At 43.4% G+C, this 14,232-nt stretch overlaps 4 protein-coding genes across 6 annotated transcripts; 2 read left to right on the top strand and 2 right to left on the bottom strand.

The window, feature by feature from the left end:
• Positions 1-53: 53 nt before the first annotated feature.
• LOC132791354 (Golgi apparatus protein 1) lies at positions 54-9,402 on the top strand. 2 transcript variants are annotated; one of them, XM_060800234.1, is made up of 6 exons: positions 54-1,186; positions 1,249-2,458; positions 2,869-3,254; positions 3,378-3,746; positions 8,388-8,757; positions 8,818-9,402. In XM_060800234.1, the coding sequence occupies exons 1-6, from the start codon at positions 416-418 to the stop codon at positions 9,093-9,095; spliced, it is 3,384 nt and encodes a 1,127-aa protein (XP_060656217.1). In that variant the 5' UTR covers positions 54-415; the 3' UTR covers positions 9,096-9,402. The 2 variants fall into 2 exon arrangements, with proteins under 2 accessions (XP_060656217.1, XP_060656216.1); XM_060800233.1 differs by having other exon boundaries at positions 2,869-3,266.
• LOC132791358 (glutactin) lies at positions 4,401-7,659 on the bottom strand. Its single transcript, XM_060800240.1, has 5 exons — positions 7,365-7,659; positions 7,106-7,249; positions 5,262-5,910; positions 5,012-5,202; positions 4,401-4,951 (listed from the first exon to the last, which is right to left on the bottom strand). Exons 1-5 carry the CDS (start codon positions 7,626-7,628, stop codon positions 4,502-4,504), a joined length of 1,698 nt encoding a protein of 565 aa, XP_060656223.1. The 5' UTR covers positions 7,629-7,659; the 3' UTR covers positions 4,401-4,501.
• Positions 9,403-9,772: 370 nt separating the features above from the next.
• LOC132791356 (nuclear hormone receptor HR78) lies at positions 9,773-12,922 on the top strand. Of its 2 annotated transcripts, none has more exons than XM_060800238.1 (4): positions 9,773-10,190; positions 10,289-10,636; positions 11,237-11,578; positions 11,635-12,922. In XM_060800238.1, the coding sequence occupies exons 1-4, from the start codon at positions 10,157-10,159 to the stop codon at positions 12,852-12,854; spliced, it is 1,944 nt and encodes a 647-aa protein (XP_060656221.1). In that variant the 5' UTR covers positions 9,773-10,156; the 3' UTR covers positions 12,855-12,922. The 2 variants fall into 2 exon arrangements, with proteins under 2 accessions (XP_060656221.1, XP_060656220.1); XM_060800237.1 differs by having other exon boundaries at positions 9,774-10,190; positions 10,289-10,642.
• A 286-nt stretch (positions 12,923-13,208) lies between these two features.
• Positions 13,209-14,222, bottom strand: LOC132791373 (protein PBDC1). Its single transcript, XM_060800264.1, has 3 exons — positions 14,084-14,222; positions 13,917-14,024; positions 13,209-13,844 (listed from the first exon to the last, which is right to left on the bottom strand). Exons 1-3 carry the CDS (start codon positions 14,093-14,095, stop codon positions 13,470-13,472), a joined length of 495 nt encoding a protein of 164 aa, XP_060656247.1. The 5' UTR covers positions 14,096-14,222; the 3' UTR covers positions 13,209-13,469.
• Positions 14,223-14,232: the final 10 nt, after the last annotated feature.

The following is a 14,232-nucleotide window of genomic DNA, read 5'->3' as shown; positions in this document are numbered from 1 at the left end:
GACTATCTCGATAGAAACGCGCGCTGCTTAAAGCAATCGATAAATATGTAAAGTAGTTCTTGTTGCGCAGCTGTTGTACAAAGTCGTGTAGTGATGATATAAATTATAATGCGTTTGTTAATTCTTATTGCACAAACGACGCGTGTTAAATGTTCAATGCTGTGAAATAATTTACGTATTTGCTGAAAAAAAAACACTCAAACAGTGTGTGTTGCACAATAAGATGATAATAATATAGGAAACTAAGCACTGCATTTTTTACCCGGTCTTTTGTCTATACTTTTGTTGCACTCAAAAAATCTACAACTTAAACTGTAAAGAATTGATATTAAATATACATATATTATTAAATTATATACACGTAACTATTTTGTGTTCAGTGCTGCAACGTTTAAATGTTCACTGTGGCAATAAAATGAAATGCGATTTCTTGTTGCTGTTTTTGTGGCTCTCGTTGGCGGCAGCCGGCGACGACAACAACAACAACAACGTTGACTCCACTGTTGCCAAATTTGCCAACGTTCGCATACGTCGCGCCTCCATTGACGTGGACAGCAAAACGGGCAACGATGCAGCTGCCCAGCATAGCATCATTGATCTGCCCGACTGCGCCGACTTGCGCAAGTTTTGCACGCATCAAGCGTCCAGCGATAATCTGTCCATGTTGGAGTGTGCCTTAAGCTTCAGCTCGAGTCAACTGGAAGCACTGCCTGATGCCTGCCAGCATGCTTTGTGGCTGCAGCAACGTCAGCTGCAACTGCCCAATTGGGTGGAGCACACGCTGTTGCCCAACTATTGCAACGCCGAGCAGAACAAACTGCAGAGTTGCCTCAACTCGGTGGATCTGTGGGGCTGCCTGGAGGATCAGCGTCAACAGCTGCCGCAGAGCAACACCTGCCAGCAGCAACTGCGACGTGCGCACGCTTCGCTGGGCAGCGATTACGCCAACATTGGGGAGTTCTACACCGCTTGTGGTGCCTTGGTGGAGCAACAAAAATGCGGACGCATGAATGTGGAACACTTGCCGGCACTTCTCTCCCAACTGGGCACCGTCCAGTGCCTAATGGCCCAAGCGCAGCCCATTGAGGCCAACTGCAAGGTTGCCATCAATGCCATCGAGCTGCAACGTGGCATGTTGGAGCTGTTTCGTGTGTGCGCCGATGACTTAAGCGCGCTCTGTCCGCAGGTAATTAACGATAAAATAGTGGCATAATCTTATCAGCAGTGTTATCCAATTTGGTTTTGTAGGAACGCGCTGGCACACCGGGCGGCTACAAGTGTCTTGTGCGGCACAAGAACGATCCATCACTGCGCACACAATGCGCCACACAGATAACGCTGCGCGATCAGCAAATGGGACGCGATTATCGTGTGTCCCATGGGCTGGCCAAGGCGTGCAAGGACGACATCAAGCAGCATCACTGTCGTCGCGGTGTCTCCGAGGACAAACAAGTGCGTCTCGCCCAGATATTGCTGTGCCTGGAAACGGTTTCGAAGAACGGCACCAAGCTGGCCCCCGAATGCCTTGTGGAGCTGAGCGATCATCGTCGCATGCTCATGACCGACTATCAGCTATCACCGGAACTGCTTAACGATTGTGCTGACGACATACCCAAGTTCTGTGCCGAGCAGCACAAGGCGCAGCTCGTAAACGGTTTCACGGGCACCGGCGGTGAGATCATCCACTGTCTGATGGAGCATGTGCGTGCCCGGCGTGCACAGCATCGAGTGACATCGCAGTGTCAACGCGGCTTGGAAACGCTCATCAAGGTAAGCGATGCTGGCGAGGATTGGCGTGTGGATCCGGTACTGAGACGTGCTTGCAAACCTGTGGTCGATGTGGCCTGCAAGGATGTGGAGGGAGGTGAAGCTCGTGTCATGAGCTGCCTCATGGAACGCATTGGCACGCCGGTGATGCGACCAGAATGCGAACAGGCCTTGCTCATCATCGAGTACTTTGTGGCACGCGATTTCAAGCTGGATCCGCAGCTCTACAAACACTGTCGCGACGATGCCATCAAGTATTGTCGCGCCAAGCGGCAATGGGATGATGTACAGGATGTGCAAATGGATCCCGAACGTGGTCCCTTAATATTGCCCTGTTTGCATCGCATGGCGTACAGCGAGGACAAGAATCAGAAGCTGCACAACGAGTGCTTCCGCGAGGTGAAGCGTGTGATGCGTCAGCGCGCCATTTCCGTGGATCTGATACCCGAGGTGGAGGATTATTGCTTATCCGATTTGTCGCTGTATTGTGGTGAGAACACCAAGAAGGGATCCGAAATGGAATGTCTGCAGAATAGACTGGAGAAACTGCAACCGGAATGCAAAGAAGTTGTGACCAAATACACCGAGGAGGAGGCAGCTAACGTGGAGCTCAATCCGGTCATTATGGCTGTGTGCTCGGAGCCTATGCATCAGCACTGTTCGGATGTGCTCAGTTCCGGCAACGATAATGGTTAGTTGTAGGGTTTTTGTAGCTCTTATTGGACAGAGTTAGTGAAAGCAGAGTGATTAGGGGCTACTATAGTAACTTATATTCATTTATTCTCTGTGCGTCTGTATAAAAACATACATCTTCTGTAAACATACAGTTTAGATTTGTTTTATAAATTGTTCTACAAATCATATTGATAACATCATTTTGATATGTTGGGAATACAAATTAGAAAGAAAATAGTTATCTAAATTGTATTTTAATGCAGTCGATTTAAGAACTTTGAAATTTAATCAAGAAATAATATTATAGTTCTAAAATCTTGCTTTGTTACACACTTTTAGATACCTTGGAGCCAGACTAATCCCTTTAAATAATTCCTTAAAATATAATTTTTACAAACTGTGCTAACTCTTCTCTCTCCCCTTCAGGTAACATGATGGACTGTCTCATTGCGCACAAGAACGATCCCGATCTGCGCAAGAATCTCGGCTGTCGCGCTGCCATCGAGCACTTCCAAATCATCTCGTTGAAGAACTATCATTTCACCACCAAGTTTAAGGAGGCTTGTCGTCGCTATGTGACGCGTCATTGCACAGCAAGTGCCACCAAGAACGAGGTTGTCGCCTGCCTCAGCGAAGTAATGCGCAACGACACCATACGTGGTCAGCGTCATCAGATTCCGCGCGAGTGTCGGCAACAGGTGAAGGCGCAGCTCTATCAACAGCGTGAGAGCATCTCGCTGGATCCCAAGCTGGCAAATGCTTGTCAAAGTGAACTGCAGAAGTTTTGTGCCGACCAAACGGGTCCTGGTCAGGTGAATAAAAATGCAAGTCATCCAGCTCATTTGAATCCCCCAATTAACACGCTAAAAATCTCACAACAACTGACACTGCCCATTTAACCTGTGAACCATCGATTAATTGCGTTTATTTTGCAGGCTTTGGAGTGCCTCATACAGCAGACACCGCGATTGGGCAAGGCGTGTCATCATGTTGTCTTCATGATCAAGAAATCCGAGTTGGGCGACAGTGGCACCGATTATACGCTGCTCAGCACCTGCAAGGATATGGTCTACAAGTTCTGTCCTGATACGGAATCGGTCAAGATATTGGACTGCCTCAAGAAATACAAAGACGACAAGTCATTTGATCAACGCTGTCATCTGGTGGTTGTCAATCGCATGATCGAACAAAATACGGACTATCGTTTCAATCCCTCGCTGCAGAGTGCTTGTGGCAAGAACATTGATCGCTACTGCTCGAATATTGTGGCCTCCGCACAACCCAACGAGGAGCTCAACGGCAAGGTGAGTGCTTACTTTTCAATAATGTGATGACACTTTTCTGTTTAATTGAATCAGACATTCTAAAAATCAAAAAATGCACTCTTGAGTAAACACAAGCGTAAAAATATTAATGATATTAACATTGACATGAAATTTCCCTCAAATGTCATTAACAGTCCCAACTACTCAAAAAAAAGGAACTAGCCTGAAATATTAGGCCAGCGACGTTTAAATTTAACTTCAATCTTTTCTTTTTTCCAACGTAGTATATATTTAAGCTGCTGGAGTAGTGTAATATATTCTCGTTATTAACATCAGATTTCTTAGAAGGGGAATAATTATAGATCAAAATCTCTTTGCTAACAAGAGCTCTTAAAAGGTGACTCAGTTAGAAATATGTAGTTATCTATAAATCCAGTGAAACTTCTTACGAAATTTGCGACTAAATCTGGAAATTACTTCTTTCTGATTATCAAATAATTTATTATCTTTTTTTTTTTGTTTCTGAAGAGTTATAAATATTTATTGCAAATGTAATGCAATACTTAACTCTTGAAATATTATAATAGTATGAAATTTAAAGTCCCACCTGTTGCACATATTTATAAAGTATTGCAATAGATTTATCAACAAGAACCTTGACTGCATATGACTGCTTTACATTCCATTCGTTGATTTATTTTACTTGCATTAACATAATTAATGCACATTTCTTTATTATTACAAAAAAATATATATATACAATTATTTACAAAGATATAATAAGATATAGCATCTTAAAGAAAATCAATTGTCTTAAAGCTTACTTTTCGGCTGAAACGTTTGTTGTCCGGATCATCAATGGTGGTCGTGAGCGTCTCTAGCAGATCCTCAGCCACATTAACCTTCAATCCCAAGCGATTGTAGGGACCACTTGGTGTGGAAAGAGGAGCAAGGCCATTGGGCACGCCAGTGATGGCAAACGAGGTCCAAATGTCGACCATGCGCTGTGCCATCAACGTATCGTTGCCCTTCAGCGGATGCGTGGCGAATAAATAAAGATTATCATTGGAATGATGAACGCCACCGTTGAATGGATATTGTTCATTGCCAAATTCATAGCCAAAGCGAGTGTGTTCGCCTTCGTACTCAAAGCTATAGACATAGACGGGTGAAGAAGGTTGCTTGGTGAGCAGTTTGCTGGCCAAGTTGATGACGGGCGACTTCATATAAACCGTCGAAGTAAGCTAAGGAATAGGAAAATTATATTAAATTTAAATGTTAATCATTTAATATCCTTGGCTTACATCAAAGTAGGCAGGCAATGCTTCATTATGGTCATGACTGCTAAGCAGCTCTGGCGTGAAGAGCAGGCGATAGAGCAACTGATCCGCTAATCCAGTGGCATCTTTCGTTAGATCCATCAAAGCCTGGGTAAATTGCCGCACACTCAACGCGCTCACATTCGGCATTTTGCTGGCCACAATGTCATAGTAAGCTAGAGAAGGAAAAACTGAGGATTAGCTGCAGCTCTTAAGCATGTTTTAGCCTACTTACAAGCCAGCACAAAGGAGCCATCGTGTTGGGTGAAGCCCGTCATTAGAGGCACGCCCTTATAGTTGTCTAGCAGCTGCTGTGGTTGCTGTGGCAAAATGCCCTGCAAATCACCCACAACTGGGGAAAAGCTCTCCTCTTGCGTGGCCAGCAGAAGTTCCTTGACGGAGGCATTTTGGACACAGCTCAACAGTTTCTTGCGCTTGTCGCACTGCTCACAACCCAATTGCTCACAAATCCGACGAGCTTGCTCTGCTGGTTCTTTGGTAATCGCCCAAGAGGCGAAGATCGAACCCGACTGCACAATAGCACGTTGAAATTGCTGCTCACTGCTGCGTGGACTCAACAGCAGAGCGCTGGTCACTCCAGCTCCTGCACTCTGACCAAAGATTGTCACCTGGCTGGGATCGCCACCGAATTTCGATATGTGTTTCTGCACCCAATTCAAAGCGAGTAGAATATCACCAATTGGTGCATTTCCTGGCAAATCCTCGCTCAGTGTTGTCAGCCAGCCCAAGGCGCCAACGCGATAATGGGGCACAACGAGCACCACATCCTTCTCAAGCAGGTAGTTGGGTGGATGATCCTGCGAGGAACCGTTGTAGTAGCCTCCGCCATAGACATAGAACATAACAGGCTGACGAGCAGTCAACTAGAAATGAACGAAAAAAGAAAACAAGAAAGCTACAGATGAGTGTTATCGATTATGACTGAAAGCAAAACAGTGTGGTATTAATTTTAAAATATACCATATTATTAAAAATATAATAAATAAGTTTGGAGTGCGTGCAAACATAACAAGAGCTCTCGAAAATTATATCTATATCCATTATAGTCTTTAAGATCTAGTTGTTCATACAGATATCGTTTCGGCTATTGACGCTGATAAAGAATAAAGAAATAATAAATTTGTGGTGCAGTCTAGCATGCTTTATTTCACTACAATAAAGGGTATTTTCAAAAGGAAGCTCAATTAATCTTAACTGTTTGTACACAACATTAACGGCTACTACTTTGGAAGATCATAAATGAATCAGTTAAGCTGATAAACAACCGGTTTCAATACAAAATTGAGTGTGCTCGACAGTAGAATACCTTGTACTCAATTAAAATAATATTACATTAATAAATAAAGAAACTTGATTTCAGTAGAATGAAACGTTCAAGATAATCAGAAATATTGATAAGTTATCGATCAATTTAAATCAAGTCATCGTATTTATTATTCACCATCATTTAATTACTAAGCACTTATACTCTATCTGATTTGATAACTTAATCAGCATTAACTTTTTACACGTTGTTTTAATTTACATCTTCTGCAATGTCAATAACCCAGTAAGAGAGGTTTGTTCCTGTCTGAGTGAAATCTGACATAATAATACCCCCATCTTAATGGAAATTTTGCTGAATTTGCAAAAACATTAGCTGATCTGAAATGCTGATTAAGCAAGTAAGTAACGGGAGTAGACGACTGTGAAATACGCGGCACTAGAGTCAAGTCATAGATAATCATTAAATGTACTGAACAACGGATCTTGAATAACTTTTAGATTTTCATTTAAAAGTTTTTCTTTTGATTTACTAAATTGTCCGTTGCCACTCACATAGCATACCCTTCTAAGTTAATTGGTAATCGCCGATTATTATTCAATTAGATTTACACACAATAAGGCCTGATAGTGACTTATTAGGCGTCAAGTTCCCAAGTTTAAAATTTTAATTGCTGTGAATAATTAACTCACAAGTTAGGCTGTAACTGAGTCAAATCACAGCTGTAAAAGATTTGTGCCAAAACTCGTAAAGATAAAGTTAGATTGCAATTGAAAACTGATAGAAATACTCACATTCTTTGTGTAGACGCACAGGTTGAGACAATCCTCCAGTTGTTCATCCGATAGCTGCGCATCCAAATTGGTTATCACCGGACAACGCTGTCCAAAGTCCAAAGCGTCGTGTGTGCCCGTCCAGGGCAAACGCTCAACAGGTGCCTTTTATTTGGCGGGGTACAAAAGTCATTTTAATTGCGGCGTCATAAAGCGGATGGTTTATGAGAATGCGAATTCATTTCGAAATTGTACTCATCATGACAAGATTCAAACTCACTTTGAAACGCAGCGATTTAACTGGTGCCTCAGCATAGGGAATGCCTCTGAATTGTAGAATACTTTGATTAGTCCAAGCAGTTTTTCCATAATTTCCACGAACAGCGCCTTGTTTGTCAGCAAGTTCCACAGTTGCTGTCCTCTGGAATATGGGCACAGGTTCGTCCACAAAGGAGGCATCGGCATGGATGATCAGCCAGCCTGCTAGTAAAGCGCACAAAATGCCGCAAAACGTTAACATCACGTATACGACCCCACGACGCATTGAATGGAACTGGCGAGATCCGACAGAGCCCAGACAACCAGAACACAATCGTTAATTGTGATCGTTTACTACGGCTTTCTTATCGCTACGAACGCGTCTATGACGCGCTCTTGAGAGGCACGTCAATCGCATGGGAGAATGATGAAAATTAGAAAACTCCGTCAAGCATTTCACGTATTAATAATCTAATTCAATAATAGAATCTCCCATGCCAAAATAATCTCTTGATAGCAAATATGAATTATTACGAATGGAAATCGAACACGTAAAAAAAATGTTTAAACTAAATTTATAAAATTAAGGAGAGCATAATGTTCTCTTTAATTTATGAATGCATGCTAGAAAACTTTTTCGACGTATATCAAATACAATTTGATTTATTTAATTCTTTTTTTAAAATACAATTTTTTTTTTTTACTATTTTAGCGGTACATAAATTCGTTATATTTTAAAATTAATACCACATTGTTTTGTTTTTATTCAATATGGGTTGCGGCTATCTCACAGTCGAGCACACTCAACTGTAGTTTTCTTACTGGTTAGAGTTGAAATGGTTAACATTGAAAATCTGACCATTAATTTTTGTTCTTAATATTCCAAATTAAATTAATAGTAAATTATCAACTCACTCTTCGGCAATTTAGTTAATATGAGTCTATCGAATACACAACAAGTATGTTTTAATATACTATTAAAAAAAATCTAATTTGTTTAAAAGTAAATTTGTCTTTACTAAATCAATGTCAATTTGTATCTCAGGTCATCAAATGCCTTAAGGAAAAGTTCCGGCAATCGAAACTGGACGAGACCTGTTCGCAGGAAATGATCAAAATACTGCAGGAACAAGCCTTGAATTACAAACTGAACCCGGTGCTGCAGCATTTCTGCAAATCCGAAATTCAGCAGCTGTGCCAGGCGCCCTCGGAGGGTGACGAGCATGGCCAGGTGGAGGAATGCCTGAAGACAGCATTTCTCAAGAAGCAACTGATCAATCGCGAGTGCCAGCTTGAGGTGGCGACACTGATAGCCGAGGACAAAGCCGATATACAGGTTGATCCGATACTGGAATCGGCTTGCACTGTGGATTTATTGCGTTACTGTGCCAAGATCTCCAGCGGCAATGGCCGAAGTAAGTTGAATGGATTTAGGTGATTGCATGTTCTAATTGTCTTATTTAAATTCCATTTAGAATTAAACTGTCTGCGAACGCTGTTGCGTGAGACGCCGAACTCGCTGGAGTTGGATTGCCGCGAGAAGTTGAAGCGACGCATCGAAATGTTTCGCAATGCGGATGATGCGCTCGCCCAGCCGCCAGAGGATATGCAGCAGCTGGTGCAACAGGTGGTCACATCGCCGGCACGAAAGTTCTTCCTTGTGATATTAATGAGCGCCACGGGCTTGGTCTTTCTGACTGGCATCTTCCTTGGACGCGCCACCAAACGTGCAATGGGCTTAAAGAATAAATAAAAAAACGTAACACAGACTGTAGATGATATTAATGTAAAACAAATTAGCTGATCTGTAGTAGTTGAGACATACGTAGGTTGAATGTTTGCGCTTCCTCCCACTCTTCCCCCTACTTACATCTCCCGTTTTTCGTGCGCTTGATGTTTTCCATATTTTTGGATCCCATTTTTCACTGCAATCAGCAATTTTTAAAAGCAATTTGTGGCTTAATCGATTGTAAGACCAAAAAGCGAAAGTGTAATTAATTTCACAGAAAACACTTAAGTAACTAAGAAATTTGTATGATTTAATTGAATTGTGTATGTATTGATTTCTATTGTAAAATAAATTGTATTTTTATAACTGAAAAAATCATTTAAAATGAGCGCCCGGAAGCTATTGGGGAATATATTATCGATAAGAATTGACGCAGCGATAATAAATGTGCGCATCGCTATGCTATCGCGGCGATGCAATTCAGTGTGACCGTTAACGGTGTATTGACCTTTTGGCAATGTGACAAATATATTCCAATAGAATTCAATTAAGAAGAATATAAACGACCTTTATAGAAGTCAAATAAGACGGGCAGATTAATTTTTATTTGGAATCTCATATTAAAAAGACGTTGGAACAGTTTCGATTACTGGAAAATATTTAAAATCGAATCGCTTCCATCTCTAAGATTCATTCAGTTGCAGCGCATTTAACGAAAAAAAAAGGCTGAAACTTTTTGCTGCTGCTCAAAAAAAAGCTCATTTTAAATGGCTTTGTATATTTTAAAATAGACATAGTTAAAGGTGAAAGTGTTAAGTTAGCATAACTAGTGTTGTTATATGATGAAGAAAAGAATGTTTTTGAAACATTCATAAGGCGTTTTTAGCTCGAGCTTCTCATAAGAGCAGCACACGTACTCACACGCAACACACACGCACACATACAGAGAGCAGACACTCACACACACGCCGCGGTCAACGCAAAACAAGTTCTAATAAGAAAAGCAAAGCACACGACGACAACGGCGAACACAAAGCAAAGAGAAGCAACAGCTTGCTTTGGCGTGCAGTTTCCACTTGGACTTCATGATGGGCACCAGCAGCGGCATTAAAACCGAAGGTGAGGCACATTTTTTGTTTGAAAAACTTGTTGGGCCTAACACCAAATGTGGTTCGGTGGTTTAACTTCAATTTCTTTGTTCTTATTTGCTGTTGTAGAACCTCGAGCATTGGGCCTGAATCACTCAAGCGGCAGCAGTAGCAGCAATAACAACAGCACTGCAGCTGCTGTGGCGGCCGCAGTGGCAGCAGGAAATGCAGCAAGTTCAGCGGCCGCTGCCGCCTCCCTCTCGTCCGTAGAGTTGTGTCTAGTGTGCGGAGATCGGGCGTCGGGTCGCCACTATGGTGCCATTAGCTGTGAGGGCTGCAAGGGATTCTTCAAGCGCTCGATACGCAAGCAGCTGGGCTATCAATGTCGCGGGGCCATGAACTGTGAGGTGACCAAACACCATCGCAACAGGTGTCAATTCTGTCGGCTGCAAAAGTGTTTGGCCAGCGGCATGCGAAGTGATTGTAATTTTCGTTTAAGTCGTCGTCTCAAAAAACAACAACCAACAAAACTGCACGCATCCCACTCACACATACGCACACACATACATGCTAAAGTCACACTGGTTTGTGGTATAAGACACTTGTTAGTTGGAGCGAGACAAGTGCTAGTTGAGTGCTAAAATTGGCAGGCGTCTGCTTGTAATTGCTCTGATTAGATTACAAGTTGGGCCAAGGTTGCCACATTGCTGCAAACTATGCTGCAGCTAACAAGTGTCATTACCCGAATACTAATTCATGCATGTAGCGTGTTAACACGCACACGCACAAGTTCATGCAAACACAACTTTAGCCACTCTCATATATACTTATCAATCTGTTCCAATTGGATGCATGCCTGCAGTTGGGCTGCTTGGTTTGCAAATTGCGCCAAGGTTGCCACCCGATTGCAGTTATGTTCATCACCCCACTGACTACTAATTCATACATGCACCCACACGACCATAAGCGCTTACCTACACACATACACACACACACACACACACATTAATGCATCAATTACTTTGCTGAAGTTGCAACGCTTGCTAATTGCTTTCTCTATCCATTCCCAATCTGCAGCCGTGCAGCACGAACGAAAACCGATTGTGGATCGCAAAGACGGACTGGCTTCCAGCTCCAGCAGTGGTGGCATCTCTGCCTCTGGATCCACTGCAACAGGTGGCAGCTCTAGCGGTTCCGTGGCCAACAAATCCAGTTACCAACAAGTGCGAGTGAAGCAGCAACAACAGCAGCAACAACAACAACATGCATCATCTGTGGCAGCTGCGGCAGCGAGCGCTGCGCTGTTTCAGCATGCGGCCACGCCCCCCGTGTCAAGCACAGCCACCTCGACGCCCTTTGGCCTCAACGAGAATCTATTCCCCATGGGCCTGAACTTTGCCGAGCTCACACAGACGCTGAGTAAGTGCAGCCAACTGAATGAAGAAAAGTTCAACTTTCATAATCTGTTTTTTCAGTGCTCGCTTCACAACAACAGCAACAGCAGCAGCAACAAGCTGCCAGCAGCAATGCTCCCAGTCACTGCTATTCACCCGAGTTGGCCAAGCCGGAACTCGACGAGGATGACGATGATTCCATGGACAATAGCAGCACACTTTGCCTGCAACTGTTGGCCAACAGCGCCAGCAATAATAACTCACAGCACTTGAATTTCAATGCGGCTGCAGCCGCCGCAGCAGCAGCAAACGTTGATGCCACCAGCACATTACCCACACCAGCCACTGTGGGATTGATTCAGAGCACGCTGGATAAGCGGGCGATTGACAAGGCGCTGCAATTGTTGCAACCTATACAACAGCAGCTGGATCGCAGCCAGAGCAGTCAGAACACAGCAGCTGGACTCAGCATTAAACCCGAATGCGAATCGGATGCCGAGGACAGCGGCACAGAGGATGTGGATGCTGATCTGGTGGAGCACATGGATCTGGACTTTGACTATTGCAATCGTGGGGATTTTGTGGCCAACGAAGCCATCTTTGAGCAGGAACTGTTCCCATCGGAGGCACAATGCGCCTTCCATGTGCAACCACCTACTTTGGTGCACTCCTATCTGAATATGCACTATGTGTGCGAGACGGGAGCCAGGATCATCTTCTTGACTGTGCACACCTTGAGGAAAGTGCCCGCCTTTGAGCTGCTCGATGCTCACACACAGATGAAGCTGCTTCGCGGCTCTTGGCCAGCATTGCTGGCTGTGGCATTGGCTCAATGCCAACGCCAATTGGCTGTCTCGACCATCATTGGCCAGCTGGTGCATAGTGTGCGTCAGGTGGCGGATATCGATAAGATTGAACCACAAAAGATTGCGAAGCTGGCGCAGATTACGCGCACCATTCACGACTTTGTGCAGGAGTTACAGTCGCAGGACGTGACCGACTTGGAGTTTGGCCTTTTGCGTCTCGTGTTGCTCTTCAATCCGCTGCTGCTGCAGCCGAATCGTCGAGAGCGCTCACTGCGTGCCTATGTGAAGCGTGTGCAGCTTTATGCGTTGGCCACTTTGCGTCGCCAGAGTGGAGGAGAGGAGCGTGCAAATGGTTTGTTTGCTAGTCTGTTGCCGTTGAGCGGCTTGGAGTCGGAGCTAACCGAAGAGCTGTTCTTTGCCAATCTTGTGGGGCAAATGCAAATTGATTCTATGATTCCCTTCATTCTGATGATGTGCAACAGCAACGGGCTGTAAGGCGAAAGATGGCACTAAAAAAAAAGCAAGACTGATTGGGCAGCATTCTTACCGAAGGCGAAGGGCGGGGCCAAGCTGCGCATATTGCGGACAATACTTAGTAAATAGTTCATATAAAAACTATATATACATATTACATATTATACAAATTGCATTATGAATTTTAAAACATTTGAAATGTGTTTTCAATCAGTGTGGCAACGCCGTCAAGGTTTCGTCTATTTGCAATGAATGAAAGTTTCGTTAAGCTGAGTTTGGTGAGGGAAGCTACTTTTAAAATGAGCGGAGCTGCAAGTTTCAAATGAGCCCTAGATTTTGCATGTTTGTTAAACGCATATTGAAAACAATTCTTGATTATAGTTCCAAAGTCGTATTTTATACATTATTTTATTGCATTATGAAATTTCAAACATAATTCTTTCATTTTGTCACTCAATTTAAATGCTGTGAAGTTGACAACGCGGCTAAGGCTTATTCATTGTGAAGTTGGCAACGCCTAAAAGCTTCATTAAGTTGTGTTGGCTGCGCCAGCAGCTTTCGTTGCAATTTTACATATGAAGTGCAACAAGTGCATGTTGATAAACTAAACTAATATAATTACAAAATGCTGCTGCATCATTGCGCTGGTGCAGCTTCGCTCTGTGGCTGTTTTTTGACGGGTCTGTTCGCGTTGTGGATCTCATCGTTGGCGCCTTCGCGATTGCGCGCTATTTCAATGGCCAAAAATTGGACACGAAACACAAATATCGAGTTGTCAGGTGAGAATTCCTTGCTGGCATCCGCTCGCATTAATGTGCCGTATGAGTAGTCTTCCATCTTGTTAAATTTTTCAGCAAATTGACGCCATTTGAGCTTTTCGCTGGCGGATTTAAGCACATCATCGCTAAGCCGGCCAACTTGCAAATCAGGAAAATCTTGACGAAATGTGGCATAGATTTGATCATCGTAGGGCGTCAAACGCAGCTGCGAGGGATGCACACTGGTTAGCAACTAAAGGAAGATTAGGAAAATCTATTAATTTAAAGTGTTCTTAATGCATTTTAAATAATTTATTTTGCTTACATTGAAGTGCACCTCCGCATGTTCAAGCGCTTTTGCCGCCCACATTTCCTCGACCATGGAATCGTTGCCGAACTCATCCGCGGGCCGGGAGAGCATCGATGCGCCATGCTACAGATATTAAGTATTGTTTCTTTATTTGTTAACAAACTTTAAACGCAATAAAATACCATTAATTCCATCTTGAATGTGTGTTTATACAAACAGGTCCAGCACGTTTCTGTGATGCCATTCACAATAAACGGCGACAGGTGCTATCGATTGTTCATGTACCGACAAGTAGGCGAGCAATCGACAAGCGACTTATGTTGTTTTCTCG

This window comes from Drosophila nasuta, chromosome 3 (genome assembly GCF_023558535.2).
Source record: "Drosophila nasuta strain 15112-1781.00 chromosome 3, ASM2355853v1, whole genome shotgun sequence".
NCBI classification, from domain to species: Eukaryota; Metazoa; Arthropoda; class Insecta; order Diptera; family Drosophilidae; genus Drosophila; species Drosophila nasuta.
The sequence above is the reverse complement of the archived record's forward strand: the minus strand, read 5'-3'. Positions and strand labels throughout refer to the sequence as shown.